Source organism: Macaca thibetana, chromosome 15 (genome assembly GCF_024542745.1).
Source record: "Macaca thibetana thibetana isolate TM-01 chromosome 15, ASM2454274v1, whole genome shotgun sequence".
NCBI classification, from domain to species: Eukaryota; Metazoa; Chordata; class Mammalia; order Primates; family Cercopithecidae; genus Macaca; species Macaca thibetana.
Genome location: NC_065592.1, coordinates 41,393,249 through 41,413,184, shown reverse-complemented (window position 1 = coordinate 41,413,184; position 19,936 = coordinate 41,393,249). Strand labels below are relative to the sequence as shown.

At 44.9% G+C, this 19,936-nt stretch overlaps 1 protein-coding gene across 1 annotated transcript in view; it reads right to left on the bottom strand.

Moving 5' to 3' along the window:
* The window catches only part of GABBR2 (gamma-aminobutyric acid type B receptor subunit 2), a 419,555-nt gene that overhangs the window by 233,705 nt on the left and 165,914 nt on the right, over window positions 1–19,936 (bottom strand). The window contains exon 3 of the mRNA XM_050762091.1: window positions 10,988–11,158. Coding sequence (XP_050618048.1) covers window positions 10,988–11,158 — 171 coding nt within the window. The remainder of the gene's footprint in view (window positions 1–10,987; window positions 11,159–19,936) is intronic.

The following is a 19,936-nucleotide window of genomic DNA, read 5'->3' as shown; positions in this document are numbered from 1 at the left end:
GTTCTCAATAACCGGCAGATGAGATTTTAATCACATTTTCCTCCTCCTGAGGTCCTGATGTCGGGGAGTGCTTCACAGGGCTTGAGTCCTGTCCTGGGAGCCTGGCCTGGAAGTGTCCCTGGTGAGGGTTCTGAGGTCACTGTGGATGGTCCTTTCCCCCAGAGATCTCCTGTGGACTGTTTCAAAGAAGGCACACTCAGTCAACGCTGTGTTCCAGGATCCTCACAGCTTGAGTGGAGGATATATTAATCTAATATCACATGCCCTCTTGAGCAGAGAGTGCAACACTCACCCAGCCCTTCAGGAGCCTGGCGTTGGCACCACAGACCCATGGCCAGTCACCCTAGCCTCTCTGAGCGGGGTCCGTGTGGAGTGGAGAGAAGGACTCCACTCTGAGGATCTGGTGTGGAGTGTTAGAGGGAACCATCCACTAGGTCCCGAGGTCTTCCTTTTGAACCACAAATGGGACAGCCATCTTCTCTCTGCTCTGGAGTGGAGGGAGGAGGAGACTAGTGGGCCATCTGTTCCGAGGACAGGAGCTCTGAGCCAGACAAAGGCATCCAAGCTCGGACATCTGTCTTCTCTTCGGCAGGCTTAGCCATGGCAGCCACCACTGAGCAAAACATCCTGGAAATGCAGCAGATGTACACACACCGCTCCAAGATGGCAGAAGCACTAGAGACTGGAGCCCCTGACAGGCGATGGCATTCACCCAGGGGGGGTCTTCCCACTCTGCCAGGGTGGGTAGGACAGAGCACCTGCTAGTGGGCTGCAATTCCCACGGGGGACATTCGCATGAAAGAACAAGTGTTGCTGGAACCCCAAGATCTGTCCCTGTGGAGCCTCAGCAGAAGACTGAAGGCCTGTGGGGCTGATTCTTGACATTGGTCAAATGCCTTTCCCATTGATTATCTGCTTTGGATCAGAGCTTCAAGGAGAAGCCTATTGCCAGTCCCACTCTCCACCCTTCACCCACCTACCCTCATGAGTTAAATAAACAGGCGGCTAAGTGCTTTTTATTCATCCCAGTGGTCTCCAAACTTCAGTCACTTCTGCACCTCTTAGAGGCCATTTCACCGTGTCCGTGCACCACCTATGCAAGCATTAATTAGTATTTTCAATTGAATGGTCTCACTTTTTAAACAGGGGTTCCATCCTAAGCAATAACATCCATGAAGTAAAGTTTTGATTTGCTAGTCATCATTTTACTTTTTCCTAGTGTATAACACAAATACAGAGCTATTAAAATTATACAAAAGTCATATCATATATTTAAACCATCTCTGGGAAATAATGGACCTACCCCAACCCTTCAAATGCCAAAGAGGCTGCCATAAACAGCCACCAAGGTCTGGACAGGACAGAGAAGAAGTTGTTCCTGCTGGTTGACCTGCAGGCCTGGCCCCTTGCAGAGCTCGAGGGAAGAGCACAGAGGAGAGGATGCTTGCTTGGGCAGGCAGCCAAGTCACCTAAAAGCATTAATAAGTTCTTCAGATAAAAGTTGGGACCAGAGGTGGGGCACTAGTACGATTAGGATTAGAATCTGATCCGTCGGGAGTCCCCTCTGTCTCCTAATGAGAAAAGATCTGCAGATACGCTGGCAGCCCAGGTGATCCTACAGCCAGGAAGGATGCCAAGGGCAGAGCTCAGAGGTGGCTCCACCCTCCAAGTGTGCCTGGCCTTGTTCTTAGCTAACGTGAGCTTGGGAGCACAGTGGTCCCACCTGAAGGCTGTCCATTCCTTCAGTGCAGTGGTTCTCAAACTCTAGCTGCATCAAAATCATAAAGCTGAGCCCATCCCACAGTGTCTGATTCACTGGGGCTGGGACAGAGCCCAGGTGGTCCTGCTGATGATGCTGGTCCAGGGACCACACTTTGAGAACCACTGGTGTAGAAGTCAGTATTGCCCAATCCTGAAAAGAGGATTAACAACTCAGGAAAAAATTCTCCCAGGATGACAAAGTCAGGAAAATTAACTTAGACACAAACTACCATGTGTGCATTCCCAAAGCCCAACACCGACATCCCCTATAAGCAACCACGTGGCAGGTTCCCGGGGACTGTTGATGCCAGTGGCTGGTCCAGAACTTTCCATTGAGATCTCTAGAAGAATTTCCACCAACAAACAATGTCACATCCAAAAAAGACTTCAAGTTGAGAAATGATGGCAGGACCTGCGTAGAATTCTGCAGGAGTCAGACTTGCTGGCTCTCCAGAACTGCCTGGCCCATTGTGACCATACCCTCTTGCCAAGTTGCCATCTGTCCCACCAAAGGGGCCTCGGGTCAACTCCTTTAGAGTTACTGCTTACTCTTCCAGAGCAGTATCCCGGGAGACACTCCTGCAGGGGAGGACAGGGAGACCCTGGGCTTGCATCTAACCTACGGGTCACCCTTGTTAGAATCATCCATCATTCCCTGCTGCTATTCCGATGGCCCAGGTGACTCAGGCAAGAGGCAGTCAAGAGAGGGAATCGACTCATCACAAGCCTGGATACTGGGGCTGGGGTTTCTCTGCACCCCTTACACCTTTATCTCACCATCCCAGGAACAGGTGGACTCAGGACAACAGGAAGGAAAGAACTGCATTTGTCCCTAAGAATCTGGCCTAATGGATCAGGAATCATGTACCGAAATCCTCACTGAACACGTCTGTACCAGGGAGCATGCAGGGTGAGGGGACACAGGCATCCGCTGTGGCTCTCATCCATCATCTCATCTCATCTCCAGTCCAGTAACAGTGGGTGAGAGATGAGGAAGCAAATGGTGTCTTGTGCTGCATCATGCAAAGAACTGGTATGGGGAGGAAACTGAGGAGGAAGAGCACAGAGACGGCATACCTGGAGCCAGCTGGGGAGGCTGAGTCAGATGGAGGGCAGGATGTTCCTGCCAAGAGAGAAGCCAGCATGGAGGTGTGGCTGGACCAAAGGGGCAAAGGAAGAAGGGACTGCAGGTGAGACAGAGGAGGAGGCCTCAGGGAGACCATAAAGGGTCTCTAGCCATGCTAAGGAGCTTGTTCCTGCTCAGAGCAGCAGGAGAGGATGATGATTCTAACAAGAGTGGCTTCTAGATCAGATGCAAGCCCAGGATCTCCCTGTCCTTCCCTGCAGAAGTGTCTCCCAGGCAACTACTCTGGAAGAGTAAGTAGTAACTTTAGAGGAGTTGACCTGAGGCCCTTTTGGTGGGGCAGATGGCAACTTAGCAAGGGGGGAAGGTTTCAAAGGGCTAGGCAGGGCCCTGGAGGGCCTGAAAGGGCAGGTGCTTTGAAGAGGAAACTCTGCAGCTGGTGACCTTTTGGTCTTGGGCAGATTAAGGGCCTCACCTCAGTGGGGTCTGCCACTTGAGAGAGGTCATCAGTACGGAAAGGTCAGCCTCAGAAGCCTTGAGATCACTGAGGACCAGTGACTAGGTGGGGAGTCTTGGAGCTTGGAGGGAGAAAAGGGAAAGGCAGCCATGCTCATGGCAGGCACAGAAACTCAGCCATGCAGTGGGGCTCCTGAATGGGGGCCAGCCACGGGCTAAGGAACCTGATTCTGGATGATAATAAAAACAACAGCTGCCCCTTGCATGGCGTTAAGGATGAGCCAGGCACTTTTCTTCGGACTTTAAGTATCCTAACACATTGAATCCTCCCAAAAACCCTAAGAGGTAGGTGCTATTATTATCCTTATGCTCAAGATGAAAAAAAGATGGCAAAGAAGCCTATGAAAAGATGCTCCACATCATATGACATGAGGGTAATGCAAATTAAAACAAGATACCACTGCATATCTATTAGAATGGCCAAACTCCAGAACACTGACGATACCAAATACTGGAGAGGATGGGGAGTGACAGAAACTCTCATTCATTGCTAGTGGGAATGCAAAATGGTACAGCCACTTTGGAAGACAGTTTGGCGTTTTCTTACAACATGAAACATACCCTTACCAGATGATCCAGCAATGGAACTCCTTGGTATTTACCCAAAGAAGCTGAAATCTGATGTCCACACAAAATCCTGCACATGGATGTTTAGAGCAGCTTTATTAATAATTGCAAAAACTTAGAAGTCACCAAGATATCCTTCAGTAGGTGAATGGGTAAACTGTGGTACATCCTGACAATGGATACTGTTGACCTTTGGTAACCACAGGCTCTTCATCCATGGATTCAACCAACCATGGAGTGAGGATTTTTTTTTTTTTTCGGCGGGGGGCAAGGGGGTTGTGGCAGGGAGGGGACAGAGTCTCACTCTGTTGCCAGGCTGGAGGACAGTGGTGCCATCTCAGCTCACTGCTACCTCCATCTCTCAGGTTCAAGTGATTCTCCTGCCTCAGCCTCCCAAGTAGCGGAGATTACAGGCACCCGCTACCATGCCCAGCTAATTTTTTTTTTTTTTTTTTTTGTATTTTTAGTAGAGACGGAGTTTCACCATGTTGGCCAGGCTGGTTTTGAACTCCTGACCTCAGGTGATCTGCCCACCTCAGCCTCCCAGAGTGCTGGGATTACAGGCATGAGCCACCACACTCAGTCAGGATGGAGGATATTTTAAAAATAAATAAATAAATAAATAACAACAGAGCAACAAAAAAATAACACGCAAAAAAACCCAATGCAGTGTAACAACTATTTACCTAGCATTTATACTGTATTAGGTATTAAAGGTAATCTAGAGATAATTTAAAGAATATGGGAGGATGTGCATAGGTTACATACAAACACGACACCATTTTATATCAGGGACTTGAGCATCCTCAGATTTTGGTACCCACGGGGGTCCTGGAACCAATCAATCCCCCATGGTTCCTAAGGGACAGCTGTGTTAATTCAGCACTAAAACTGAACAAGCTATCAAGCAATGAAAAGACATGGAGGAAAGTTAAATGCATATTAAAGACGGGAAATAAGCCAATCTGAAAAGGCTACATTCTGTATGATTCCAATTAAACAACATTATGGAAAAGGCAAACTATGGGGAATCAGTAAAAAGACAGAGGACTTTTAGGGCTGTGAAAATACTCTGATACTATAATGATGAATACATGTCATTATGCATTTGTCCAAAACCATTCAACATACCCCACCAAGAGTGAACCCTAATGTAAACTCTAGAGTCTGGGTGATGATGCTGTGTCAATGGAGATTCATCAGTTGTAACAAATGGGCCACTCTGACAGGGATGGTGACAATGAGGAAGCTGTGCCTATGTGGGGGCAGGGAGCGTATGGGAAATCTCTGTACCTTCCTCTCAGTTTTGCTATGAATCTAAAATCCTCTAAAAGTAGTCTCTTAAACAAAACAGAGGCACAAAGAGGCTAAGTAATTCTCATGGCCATGTCACTGGGAGTGGCAGGATCAGGGTCAAAGGCCAGGTCTCCATAAGCTCACATCCTAGAATCCAAAATTCTTTGAGCTAAGAGGGATCTTAGAGGTCAACTGGCCCAATTCTCTTAGCTTACAGAAGGGGAATCTGAGACCCAGAGACGGCAAGTGATTGGCTTATGGGCACTTAAGCACTTAGTTGGTTAACTGCAACACAGAATTGAGAGCCCAAAGAATAACTTGGTGAGGATGGCTGGGTAGATCATAAGACTTGAAAAGGGAGAGAGACCCAAATGCCCCTGCCTCCCTCTGCCGTCTTCCTAGGCATCCCCTGCCCACTGCCTTCCTCTCCACCCCAAGCTCTATCTCCCTCCTGGGCCTGCAGTGCCCATGTAACGGCACTCAGCACAATGGCCTCTCAGCTCCTTGACCTGAATTCCAGTGACCGGCACCTCCATGCCACAAGGGGTCTTCACACATCACCAGGGCCTGGCCTCTCAGTACTTATGCTCCTCTTCTGGCTCTGTCCACAGCCTCCCAACGCTCCAGCTCCTTACTGCAGCCCCTCAATGTGCACACGGGTTACTGGCCTGCCTATCCCTCTCCAACCCAGACTTTGTGGACCACCCCAACTCTTCACACCCCCACTGTTGTCTTCCATCTGGTGGGGCCCCAGTGCTGGATCAAGGCCTTCCTCCACCTTCTCCATCCTGCTCCTCTGTCCCCAGGCCTGCTGAGGGCCACCAAGTAGACGGAGGCCACCAGGTAGATTGGGGCTACTTTGAGCTCAAGGTCTCCCACCACCAGAGGGCGTCACTTCCACCCTGAGCTCCTGACTCCCAGCCAATTATGCAGAACAGGGGTTCTCAACGCTGGCGGCACACTGAAGCCACCTGGAGAGCTTGGACAGGCTCCAATGCCAGGGTCATTCAGCGTGATTGCTCTGGGGATGACCTGGGCATCAGGATTTTCAAGGCTCCCCAGATGTACAGGGGATTACCACTCAGCAGTGGAAAGAAACAAACCACTGCCACATGCCACAGCATGATGGGCCTCAAACACTGCACTAAGTGAAAGAAGCCAGACGCAGAAGACTGCGTGTTCTTTAATCCCATTTATAGGAAATTTCCAGAAAAGGTAAAACTATTCCTGGGGCTGGGGGGTGGAACTGACTACAAATGGGCACATGGGAGTTTTTAGAGTGATGAAGTGTTCTAAAACTGGATTGTGGCGATGGTTGCACAAATACATACTTCTTTTTTTTTTGAGACAGGGTCTCACTGTCTCCCAAAAAGTGTGCAGTAGTGCAATCATAGCTCACTGCAGCCTTGAACTCCTGGGCTCAAGCCTCTCAGGTAGCTGGAACTATAGGTGCGCACCCTCATGCCCAGCTAATTTTTTGTATTCTTTTTGTAGAGACAGGGTTTTGTCATGTTGTCCAGGCTGGTCTCGAACTCCTGGGCTCAAGCAATCCTCCCGCTGTGGCTTCCCAAACTGATGGAATTATAGGCATGAGCCACCACACCTGGCCAACATAAAAAATTTATAAAAAATAATTGAATTGTATATTAACAACAGATGAACTGTATGATATGTAAATTATATCTCAGTAAGGGTATTAAAAATGAAGAAAAGGAAACGGAAAAAAATCCAAAAATGCACATTTTATTTTGTATTAAAAACAAAATTTCCCTGGTGATTCTAGCAAGGAGCCAGAGTTGAGAACTCAATGTAGGAAGCCTCACCACTCACCCCCAGCCAGTGTCATTGATCGCTGGTCCTCCACAGCACAGGGCCTATCACAGACCATGGCACATAGGAGGCCACACTGATTTTTTGAGTGAACGGACATGCATTCCCAATTTGCCCCATGAATCCCTGGAGAAACAAATGGCTATTTAGTGAGCACCTACTATGCACAGATCTTTCATTTCTGTTTTCTCACGTAACCATCTCATCTTCAGTACCTGCGAGGTAGGATAAATAGTCCCATTTTACACAAGGGAAAACTGGATCTCTACGAGGACTAGGATCTCACAGTCATCACTTAGCAAATCTGGACTCAGAGATCAGCCCATCTGGTACCAAGTCCTCCTTCTTTGGTTTCATTTACATCTTTCATCCAGAGGGAGCATGGCAGAGCAAGTTGAAACTTTCCAGCCACCAATTCTCTCCATGGAAACCTGGTCCCAGCAGCAGCTCTAGATCTGATACATCCTAGGATCAGCATGGGAAAGTGAATTGCCTGGGGTCACACAGCCATGCTTGGCCAAAGTGGGCCTAGAGATCAGTACCTCGGACCCAAGTCCTGAGCAGCCTCTGGGTTACCATGCATTTACCTTGAATCTGAGGGGCTGGGGGTTCTCACAGGAGCAGCTGGTCCCTAGGTAGGATGGCCCTCAGCCCTCTATCCCCTCCACCGTCCCAATGCCACAATAATAAGCTCCGTGGGAGTAAAGCCCCTCCACCACCCCCTCCGACTTCAGGATTGCTTTCACTTGACATTCCTTCCAGTGCACCAGTCCGGAACAGAAGTGCTTGACGCTGCTGATCGACCAGTTTCATAAAAGGAATCCAGTTTCCTTTGCACTCATGAAAAGCTGTTAGCCCCTGGCAAGTTTCCAGGGCCTGCACTCCAGTGATGCAGCCCAGACATTGAGAGAGGGATGCCAAAGCCCTTGGGCACAGAGAGGAGTCAGCTGGGCTGAGAGATTTAAATCAAGAGGGGTCCTTGCCAGCAATACCAGCAAGCAGCATCCTGTCCTCGGGAAGAGAGGTTTCCCACTGAGATGCCCTGAAACCCTGGCTGAGGGCCCCGACACGGCTGTGCAAGGGGAAAGATGTGCTACCCAACAGTCAAGACCTGAGATTACCCAGTGAGGACCATGTAGCGAGGACACACAACAGCCCGACGGTACAGCTTCCAGCCCTGCCTGGGCTCTTTACCAGCATGTGCCCTGGGGCAAGAGGCCTCCCACCCTCTGCAAACCTCAGTTTCCCCATCTGTAAAATGGGAACCATCACTCCTCCTTACAGGGTGGCTGTCTGTGAGAGTTTTTGGGAATCTATAAGGCACCCAACCAATGTCAAGGCCCACAATTTACCCTCTTTAGACCCAGTCTGGTGGGAATTTCAAACCTCTTGAGGCTGCCGGCAGGTAGTTCCCATGCAATTCCGGGAAGCTAGAGAAGAAAAGAAGGAGCAATGGGAAGTCTGAACTGAGGGGTTCAGGACCCCAAAATTTAGTCCTGACTTTTCTGTGAACAATCTTTCATGACTTCAGAGGTGCCTTGACACCTTGAACTTTGTCCCCTTCCCTCTCTGGGCCTTAGTTTCTCCTCTACAAAATGAAGAGGGTAGGAGATATGTCTCTAAGGGTCCTTCAGACTCTGACAGCCAAACATGCTATTAGAAAAAATCAGGTCTGGCCGGGCACGGTGGCTCATGCCTGTAATCCCAGCACTTTGGGAGGCCGAGGTGGGCAGTTCAAGAGGTCAAGAGATCTAGACCATCCTAGCCAATATGGTGAAACCCCGTCTCTACTAAAAATACACAAATTAGCTGAGTGTGGTGGCACGTGCCTGTAGTCCCAGCTACTCGGGAGGCTGAGGTAGGAGAATCACTTAAACCCAGGAGGTGGAGGTTGCAGTGAGCCGAGATCACGCCAGTGCACTCCAGCCTGGCGACAGAGCGACACTTTGTCTCAAAAAAAAAAAAAAAAAAAAAAAGAAAAGAAAAGAAAAGAAAAGAAAGAAAGAAAAAAAGAAAAAGAAAAAAGCAGATTTCTCCAAATCCTGGCAAAGTCCATTGTTAATGGGGCCATGGGATGAGTCCTTCCTATCCTCCACCATCCACCTGTTTCACTCTCATTTTAGAACATTTCTCGCTTCTCTATGAAGGCGGCCTTTCAGCAAAAACCTCTTTAGCGTTTGGCAATGAGTCACTCCCGCTGGAGGTCAAGTTCCCTTTGTGCCTCCTCCGAGGGGCTGAGAAACAGAGAGGTGGGAAGGTGAGGAGCAGTCTTGCCTGGGAAAAACTTGCCTTGTTTGGATACCCACAGACAGTGGGGCCAAACACTTCCACTTTTCAAGCACCTCCAGAAACAACCCTCTCTGTGTATGAACTTTACAGTTTACAAAGCTCTTTCAAATCCATTACTCATTGGATTTTGGCAGAAGCCCTGCAGGGAGGCATGCAAGAGGTTATTGTCCCCATTTTACAGGTGAGGAATCGGAGCTCAGAGAAGTGAGGTAACTTCTCCAAGGTCACACAGCCAATGTATGAAGTGGTCTCTCTTTCCCATGGAAGAGACAGGGGGCAAGAACCTCAGAAGGTAAGTGCAGAGCTGGAGTGGAAACCAGGTCTGCTGATTACCAGCCCTGCTCTGCTCCCAACTTTCTTGCCACCCTGCCTGGCCTTTCCCCATTGCCAGGCTGGTAAAGAGGCTGTGTGTCTCCCCCCACCGCTCCCGCTGAGGTCCGTCTAGACCCCTGACTCACACATGGAAATTCTCCGCACAGCTAAAGTTTGTTTCTCTTGGGCTGCTAAGAACACTTGGTTTGTCTTGTGTTTTTGGAGGCTCCAAGTATCAAAAGCACGCATGGGAACAGAAAGGAAAGTGGGAGGCACAAAGCAAATGGGAAAAGAGACAGGTCATTTTGTACTCATCTGAGTGAGGCTAATGTTTCAAATATTTGCTAATATCCACTGTTAGTAAGGATATGTGAAAATGGGAATTTTCAAATGCTGTTGGTGGGACTAGAAATTAGAACTGCCTTTTTGGAGGTCCGTCCCTCTCAAAATTTTAAATGGCCCAGCAATTCCACTTCTAGAAGTCTACTGCCGAGACGCACACCTAGGCATGAGAGTATGGCTGTGCCATTGAAAAGCGGTCAACGTTCAGAGGGGCTGGCTCAGTAAGTTACGATATACCCATCTGACAGAACACCAGGTCCCTTTAAACCATGAGGTTAATCAAGGCTTCTAAGATCTGTTGTAAAGTGAAAAAAGAATATACATGGTATGAAGTCATTTGGCTTTAAAACAAATACATTGAAAAAGTTCTAGGCAGATGAACCCCAAAGTGAAAGCCGGAGTTAACTTTCAGAGAGAAAGCATGATTTAGGTGGCTTGGGGCAAAGCAACACGTTTACATTTTTCCTACCTCTATTTTGGCTTTTTTTTTTTCCACCACAAAACACATACACAAAACAAAAAAATCACCTACCATGTATTAAGGTGTGTTTGTAAGTCATTTAGAACAAACAAAACTCTACCCCATCCAAGAAGACATTGGCATCTTCGGTCCAAGCCAGCCCTTCCCCCAAACTCTCCTCACAGGTGAACACCCCCTGGTGGAACTCTGTGATCTTAGATGGTCATGACAGCATCAATAACAATGACAAGCCCACAGGGGCACTGAGGGAATAAGCCACACGATGTAGCCAAGAAAAAGAATGACAGGGAAGGTCCACTCCTGATGATGGTTTCCACCAGTCCCATGCGCAGTGAAATTCCTCAGCTACCAGCTCTATTTTGTCAACGGTGAAACAGCTTTGATCGCACTAACCAACACTTGCTTAAAAGCCCTGTGACAGTACCCATCCCTGACTAAGCCACATTGCCTCTTGCTAGATGACAGCAGCAAGCAGTAAGGGAGGCCGTGTCCACACGAGCCGAGCGTACCTCAGAGAACCTCTGAACGTCTTGCGTCAGCGTGCCCACGCGCTTCCACTGGTAGTGCTTGAGCAACTTCAGAATGGCTGGATTCACCGCGTTGTCTGATGGGACGGTCCGAAAGAAATAAGGGTATTTTTTCTTATCGGCTAGAACAGGCGTGGTTGCAGCAAAAGAAAGCTGAAAGACACAAAAGAGACAATACTTCTTACTGATGAGCCTCGCAGCTGTGACCCAGCATCTTTCCTACTGGAATAGAGACTGTTAGTTTCAACTTGGAGCATAAACACATGGGGACAGATATTTTTAAAACTTTTTTATTGTAAGAGTAACATACCATAATGGAAGGGAAGGTTTAAAAATGCAAAATAAGAAGAAAGAAGGGAAAAAATAGCCAATGATCTACCCTTCCCTAAAGAACCATCATTCATGTTATCGTCTATTCCTTCCCAGTCCTTTTTCTATGCACTGTGATTGGATTTTTAAAAAAGATCCTGAAATCATTCTACATGCACAATTGAACTGTTTTTCCCCATTTACCAGTATCCTTAAAAACTCTTTGCAAACATTATAATAGCTGCACAATATTCCAGCATATGAATATACCATAATTTACTGAATCGTTTCTAATTTGGGGTTATTTCTATTATTTCTAATTTGTCATTATCATCATATTATTCTACAGGCATCTTTGTACATAGCATTTTTTGTTCTATATTTTGGGATGTTTCCGTAAGATAGAATCTGTGATGTAAAATTTCCCAGATAAAGAATATGAGTCTTTAAAGATTTATACTTATTTCCAAAAAATATTTTATCAGTTTGCAAATTTACTAGCCAAGAATGATTAGAGGGCCAATCTCACCATATCTTTGCCAACAGAGGGAGTAAAAAATGTTATTCTAATTTTATAATGATTTATCACCAAATAAAACCCTGAATCATATCGCATTCATGATTATAGATAATGCTGAACTTTTTCCTATGGTTATTAACTAGTAGCATATCCTATTTTAGCAATTACTTTTTCATGTCCTTTGTTTATTTTTTGAGTGGTATTCTAATGCTTTTCTGATTGAATTTAATGAAGATATTTTATATGTATAGCATTCAAACTCAGGCTATTATAGTTGTTGCAAATATCTCAGTTTGTGTTTGCCTTTACATTTTATGTGTGTGTATTTTAATTTACACTTGGTAGTCAAAGCTGTCCATCGATCTCTTTATTATTTCTTCTTTTTCTTTTAAGTGCCAGTTAAGTTGTTAAATTGGATTTTAATTGTCTGTCCCCGAAGGCCCAACCTAAATGTCACCTCTTCCATAACACTTCCTCTGATCTCTGTTCCTTCCCTTAGCCTGAGCCACAGAAGGTAGTTATCATAGTTTTTGATCTTTGCAGTATGATGGTGAAAAGATGGTATCTTGTTATAGTTCTAATTTGCATTTTTCTTAGTATGAATGAGGTTGAGTATTTCTTCTACTTTTTAAAATTTTATTTATTATTTAGAGACAGGGTCCATTCTGCTGCCCAGACTGGAGTACAGTGGTGCTATCATAGCTCACTGCAGCCTGGAACTCCTGGGTTCCAGCGATCCCCACCTGCCTCAGTCTCCGGAGTAGCTAGGACTATAGGGGTATGCCTCTATGCCTAGCTAATTTAAAAATCTTTTTAGAGAAGGGGTCTATGTTGCCTAGTCTGGTTTTGAACCCCTGGGCTCAAGCCTCTGGCCTCAGTCTCCTGAGTCGCTATGACTACAGGCGTGCCATCGCACCCAGCTTCTTCCTATGTGTAAAAGTAATGGTAGTTCCTTTCTGGAAACAGTTTACATTTTTTGCTTGTTTTCTAATTTGACTTGTAGTCTTCCTTATCAGTTTATAGAAATGATCTTTTATATTAAGAAAACTAACCCTTTATAAGTTGCTAATTTTTCTCCCAGTTTGTACTTTGTTTCTTGATGTTGTTTATAGTGCCATTTCCATGTAGACATGTTTTTTTTTATGAGGATGAATTTATCAGTTTTTTTCCTTTATGACTTCAAGTTTTGTGTCATATTTAAGAAAGGCCTCTCTTACTCTGAGATTATAAAATAATTTCTCCATGGTTTCTTCTAGTCTGTCTGTCCTTCCTTCCTCCCTCCCTCCCTCCTTCTCTTCTTTTAAAAAAGGTTTCATTCAAACCTTTGACCCAGAGAGAGCAAGGATGAAGCAAGCTCAGTCTTTGCTGCCACCAGCCATCTCCCCGAACCCTTGCTTATCCCAGCAGGAGCTCTGGATTTGATACATCCTAGGGTCCAATTTCAGCATCCGGGGAAACGACATCTGGTACCTTCAGCCTCCAGCTGAAGTTGCTTTATTGCTTCTTCTGTCACCCTAGAACCACTTTCCCCTTACAAAAGTTTGTGGGGGGCAGTAGAGATTTGTTCCCTTCCATGTCTGGTTTAGAGGGTAGACAGCCACTATCTAGACTTGCTGGATCTGCTATCTATTGGAGCTGACCACACAACAGTAATTCAGCCATTACCTGAAGCTACAGAGCCCCTGTAGAAACCAACTTCTAAGATCCAACAAAGATAGAGACACCCCAAGACCGGTAAAGGTCAAGGGTAGAATGACTTTTGTCAATGTTCAAAGATTCTGGGTAGAAGAGGACTAATGAGAGAGAGAAATTTCAACTGGACACACTGAGGAACACTCACATTAGAGTTGTCTGGCCATGGAAAACCTGCCCTCAGAAGTAGTGAGATCCCTGTGTCTGGAGGTGTGCAAGCAGAGACTGGACCACAACCTAGTGAGAACAGAAGGGCTTCAAAGTGTCTGTGAATCTCCTAAAAACTGTAGGAAAGCATTTGCATGGCCATGTATGTGCAGACAGACATGCACATTTTTCTGAAAAAAAGAATCAGTGGCTTCCATCAGACTAACAAAGAAGATCATTCCAACCAAATCAAGGTCTGCGCACCTGCCTTCAGGTGACATTGAGGTCCCATAGTGAGTGCGGGAAATAGAAGCTCTCTACAGTCCCCTCAAACCTACAGTCTGTGATTCTTCTCACGAGATTAAAACAACACTGCAAGCCTCCTATGCTCACAAGTAGGGGAAGGAGGTATTAGAAAAACCTGGGAGCAACTATTTCAGGACAGGGACATCATATATACCATCACATCCCCCAAAATGCTTATCTAATACAATTTGGAAAATATTGGTTTTCTGATGTGATTTCTGAATCACACTCTGGTTGCTACTTTACCGTTACTGTCCCATTAGTTCCAGGTCCACAATTAATTGTTGCTTGAACAACCTCATATGTTTTCCCTGTGGGTAATTACCGTGGTTACTGTTCAGTGAATAAATGGCCCATTGTGTTTACGATAGGCTTGGAGTACAATATGTGCCCCGGGTCTAAATCATGTTGGGTGCAAAATATTAACTGGCGCTGACATTTTCTGCACCATTTGAGATAATGCACGCTTTGATTAGATTGCTTTGCGTCACTGTTCCTCTGGCTTTGGTCTCCTGAAACTTTCTTCCATGGGCAAAAACTGCAGGTGCCCAGTAGTACTGCTGGACTTCAGAACTAACAGACATCTGAGAAATCATCTAGCTCTGGGGTTCTCAGCACACTGGAGTTATCTGGGGAGGTTTTAAAGAATACTGATGACTTGGTCCCACTCCAAACTAACTGAATCAGAATCTCTGGGCATCTAGCCCAAGCATCAGTATTATTTAAAAATTTTCCAGGTGATTATGATGCTCAGTGAGGATTGAGGGCCACAGATGCAGTTCAACACCGCTGGTTTTGAATAAGCAGACTGCAGCCCCAAAATGTGATCGCAAAATTCCACTATAGCTAATAAGAGGTGGAAGCAGGACTTGAACCCAGGTCTACAGGACCATAACACTAGTGCACTTGCTCCCATGGATGACTACCTACCTGCCTCCTACATGCTCCCCAGGCCTTCTTCCCCTATCTCAGTCACCCAGCATCTGGCACCACCAGGGCCGTGAGCATTAGGGCCCTAACTTGGAGACCAAGCTTTCTGAGCTCTCCTGCCTTGTTTCACATAACGAACAGATTGTGATTGAGGCTCTAAGTTAATTCCTAGCCAAGGATTTATTCGGAGAGTATTTTAAAATTTAATTTATAGTTTTGTTATAATTTCTAGTTTTATTGCATTATTTTGAGAAATTGGCAAGTGCAGTGTCTGCTTTTGGAATTTATTGAGATTTTCTTTGTGGCCTATTATACAATCAACTTCTGTACAAGTTCCATGGTGGCTGGAAAAAAGATGAAATCTCTAGTCATAAGCTATAGAATTCTTTATTAGACTACTTATGCATAATAGATATAACCAAACTAATTATATTATCATATTCTTTGTATTTTTGTTTACTTCATCTATCAAAGGCTGAGAAGTTTGTTAAATTTTTCTCTATTGTCTCTGACCATTTCTTCATGTATTTCAACTGTTTTTGCTTTATATGTGTTCCTTTTTTCTTGTTTTGAGCATAAATGTTCATCACAATTATATCTTCATTTTTCAGCAACGTATACTTTTGCCTACTGCAAATAACAGGCACTTAATAGATATTCATTGAGCGAGTGAAGATTGAAATATTTATCAAGGTAAAATAAACCTCTTTGTCATTTTATTGCTTTTTGTTTGATACTGTATCTCGCTTGTTATTAATATGGCAACCCTTACTGTAATTTTGCTTGCATTTGCCTGTCACTTTTTTACCTCCTTTTATTCGTATTCTATTAAGATCATTTTTAAATACACATCTTGAAAAGAACATACGGACAGATTTTAAAATATGTATGTTTACTGCTGTAGTAAATACTTGGCCTTGGGGGGACACGCCCAAGATGGCCAAATAGGAACAGCTCCAGCCTCCAGCTCCCAGCATGAGTGACACAGAAGACGGGTGATTTCTGCATTTTCAACTGAGGTACCGGGTTTCATCTCACTGGGGAGTGCCAGGACAATTGGTGCTGGTCAGCTGGTGCAGCCCAACCAGGCAGAGCTGAAGCAGGGCAAGGCATCGCTTCACCTGGGAAGCACAAGGGGGAAGGGAATCCCTTTTCCTAGCCAGGGGAAACTGAGACACACAGCACCTGGAAAATCGGGTAACTCCCACCCTAATACTGCGCTTTACCAAGGGTCTTAGCAAACAGCACACCAGGAGATTATATCCCACACCTGGCCCAGGGGGTCCCATGCCCACGGAGCCTCCCTCATTGCTAGCACAGCAGTCTGAGATTTAACTGCAAGGCAGCAGCCAGGCTCAGGGAGGGGCGCCCGCCATTGCTGAGGCTTAAGTGGGTAAACAAAGCCACCAGGAAGCTCGAATTGGGTGGAGCCCACCACAGCTCAAGGAGGCCGGCTTGCCTCTGTAGACTCTTCCTCTGGGGACAAGGCATAGCTAAACAAAAAGCAGTAGAAACCTCGGCAGAGGTAAATGTCCCTGTCTGATAGCTTTGAAGAGAGTAGTGGATCTCCCAGCACGGAGGTTGAGATCTGAGAACAGACAGACTGCCTGCTCAAGTGGGTCCCTGACCCCTGAGTAGCCTAACTGGGAGACATCCCCCACTAGGTGCAGACTGACACCTCACACCTCACACGGTGGGGTACACCCCTGAGACGAAGCTTCCAGAGCGAGAATCAGACGCAACACTCACTGTTCAGCAATATTCTATCTTCTGCAGCCTCTGCTGCTGATACCCAGGCAAACAGGGTCTGGAGTGGACCTCAAGCAAACTCCAACAGACCTACAGTTGAGGGTCCTGACTGTTAGAAGGAAAACTAACAAACAGAAAGGACACCCACACCAAAACCCCATCAGTACGTCACTATCATCAAAGACCAAAGGCAGATAAAACCACAAAGATGGGGAAAAAGCAGGGCAGAAAAGCTGGAAATTCAAAAAATCAGAGCGCATCTCCCCCTCCAAAGGAACGCAGCTCATCGGCAGCAATGGAACAAAGCTGGACGGAGAATGACTTTGATGAGTTGAGAGAAGAAGGCTTCGGTCAATCAAACTTCTTAGAGCTAAAGGAGGAACTATGTAACCCGCGCAAAGAAACCAAAAACCTTGAAAAAAGAATGGAAAAATGGATAACTAGAATAATCAATGCAGAGAAGACCTTAAAAGAACTGATAGAGATGAAAACCATAACACGAGAAATACGTGACAAATGCACAAGCTTCAGTAACCAACTCGATCAACTGGAAGAAAGATTATCAGCAATTGAAGATCAAATGAATGAAATGAGGTGAGAAGAGAAGTGTGGAGAAAAAAGAGTAAAAAGAAATGAACAAAGCCTTCAAGAAGTATGGGATTATGTGAAAAGACCAAATCTACATCTGATTGGGGTGCCTGAAAGTGATGGGGAGAATGGAACCAAGTTGGAAAACACTCTGCAGGATATCATCCAGGAGAATTTCCCCAACCTGGTAAGGCAGGCCAACATTCAAATTCAGGAAATACAGAGAACACCACAAAGATACTCCTCAAGAAGAGCAACTCCAAGACACATAATTGTCAGATTCACCAAAGTTGAAATGAAGGAAAAAATGTTAAGGGCAGCCAGAGAGAAAGGTCGGGTTACACACAAAGGGAAGCCCATCAGACTAACAGCAGATCTCTCGGCAGAAACTCTACAAGCCAGAAGAGAGTGGGGGCCAATATTCAACATTCTTAAAGAAAAGAATTTTCAACCCAGAATTTCATATCCAGCCAAACTAAGTTTCATAAGTGAAGGAGAAATAAAATCCTTTACAGATAAGCAAATGCTTAGAGATTTTGTTACCAGGCCTGCCCTACAAGAGATCCTGAAGGAAGCACTAAACATAGAAAGGAACAACAGGTACCAGCCATTGCAAAAACATGTCAAAATGTAAAGTCCATTGATGCTAGGAAGAAACTGCATCAACTAGCGAGCAAAATAACCAGCTAATATCATAATGACAGGATCAAGTTCACACATAACAATATTAACCTTAAATGTAAATGGACTAAATGCTCCAATTAAAAGACACAGACTGGCAAATTGGATAAAAAGTCAGGACCCATCAGTTTGCTGTATTCAGGAGACCCATCTCACATGCAGAGACACACATAGGCTCAAAATAAAGGGATGGAGGAAGATCTACCAAGCAAATGGAAAACAAAAAAAAGCAGGGGTTGCAATACTAGTCTCTGACAAAACAGACTTTAAACCATCAAAGATCAAAAGAGACAAAGAAGGCCATTACATAATGGTAAAGGGATCAATTCAACAGGAAGAGCTAACTATCCTAAATATATATGCACCCAATACAGGAGCACCCAGATTCATAAAGCAAGTCCTTAGAGACTTACAAGGAGACTTAGACTCCCACACAATAATAATGGGAGACTTTAACACCCCACTATCAACATGAGACAGATCAATGAGACAGAAAGTTAACAAGGATAACCAGGAATTGAACTCAACTCTGCACCAAGCGGACCTAATAGACATCTACAGAACTCTCCACCCCAAATCAACAGAATATACATTCTTCTCAGCACCACATTGCACTTATTCCAAAATTGACCACATAGTTGGAAGTAAAGCACTCCTCAGCAAATGTACAAGAACAGAAATTATAACAAACTGTCTCTCAGACCACAGTGCAATCAAACTAGAACTCAAGACTAAGAAACTCAATTAAAACCGCTCAACTACATGGAAACTGAACAACCTGCTCCTGAATGACTACTGGGTACATAACGAAATGAAGGCAGAAATAAAGATGTTCTTTGAAACCAATGAGAACAGAGATACAACATATCAGAATCTCTGGGACACATTTAAAGCAGTGTGTAGAGGGAAATTTATAGCACTAAATGCCCACAAGAGAAAGCAGGAAAGATCTAAAATTGACACCCTAACATCACAATTAAAAGAACTAGAGAAGCAAGAGCAAACACATTCAAAAGCTAGCAGAAGGCAAGAAATAACTAAGATCAGAGCAGAACTGAAGGAGATAGAGACACAAAAAACCCTCCAAAAAATCAACGAATCCAGGAGTTGGTTTTTTGAAAAGATCAACAAAATTGATAGACCAATAGCAAGACTAATAAAGAAGAAAAGAGAGAAGAATCAAATAGATGCAATAAAAAATGATAAAGGGGATATCACCACCGACCCCAAAGAAATAAAAAGTACCATCAGAGAATACTATAAACACCTCTATGCAAATAAACTAGAAAATCTAGAAGAAATGGATAATTTCCTGGACACTTACACTCTTCCAACACTAAACCAGGAAGAAGTTGAATTCCTGAATAGACCAATAGCAGGCTCTGAAATTGAGGCAATAATTAATAGCCTACCAACCAAAAAAAGTCCAGGACCAGACGGATTCACAGCCAAATTCTACCAGAGGTACAAGGAGGAGTTGGTACCATTCCTTCTGAAACTATTCCAATCAATAGAAAAAGAGGGAATCCTCCCTAACTCATTTTATGAGGCCAACATCATCCTGATACCAAAGCCTGACAGAGATACAACCAAAAAAGAGAATTTTAGACCAATATCCCTGATGAACATCAATGCAAAAATCCTCAATAAAATACTGGCAAACTGAATCCAGCAGCACATCAAAAAGCTTATCCACCATGATCAAGTGGGCTTCATCCCTGGGATGCAAGGCTGGTTCAACATATGCAAATCAATAAACATAATCCAGCATATAAACAGAACCAAAGACAAAAACCACATGATTATCTCAATAGATGCAGAAAAGGCCTTTGACAAAATTCAACAGCCCTTCATGTTAAAAACTCTCAATAAATTCGGCATTGATGGAACATATCTCAAAATAATAAGAGCTATTTATGACAAACCCACAGCCAATATCATACTGAATGGGCAAAAACTGGAAGCATTCCCCTTGAAAACTGGCACAAGACAGGGATGCCCTCTCTCAC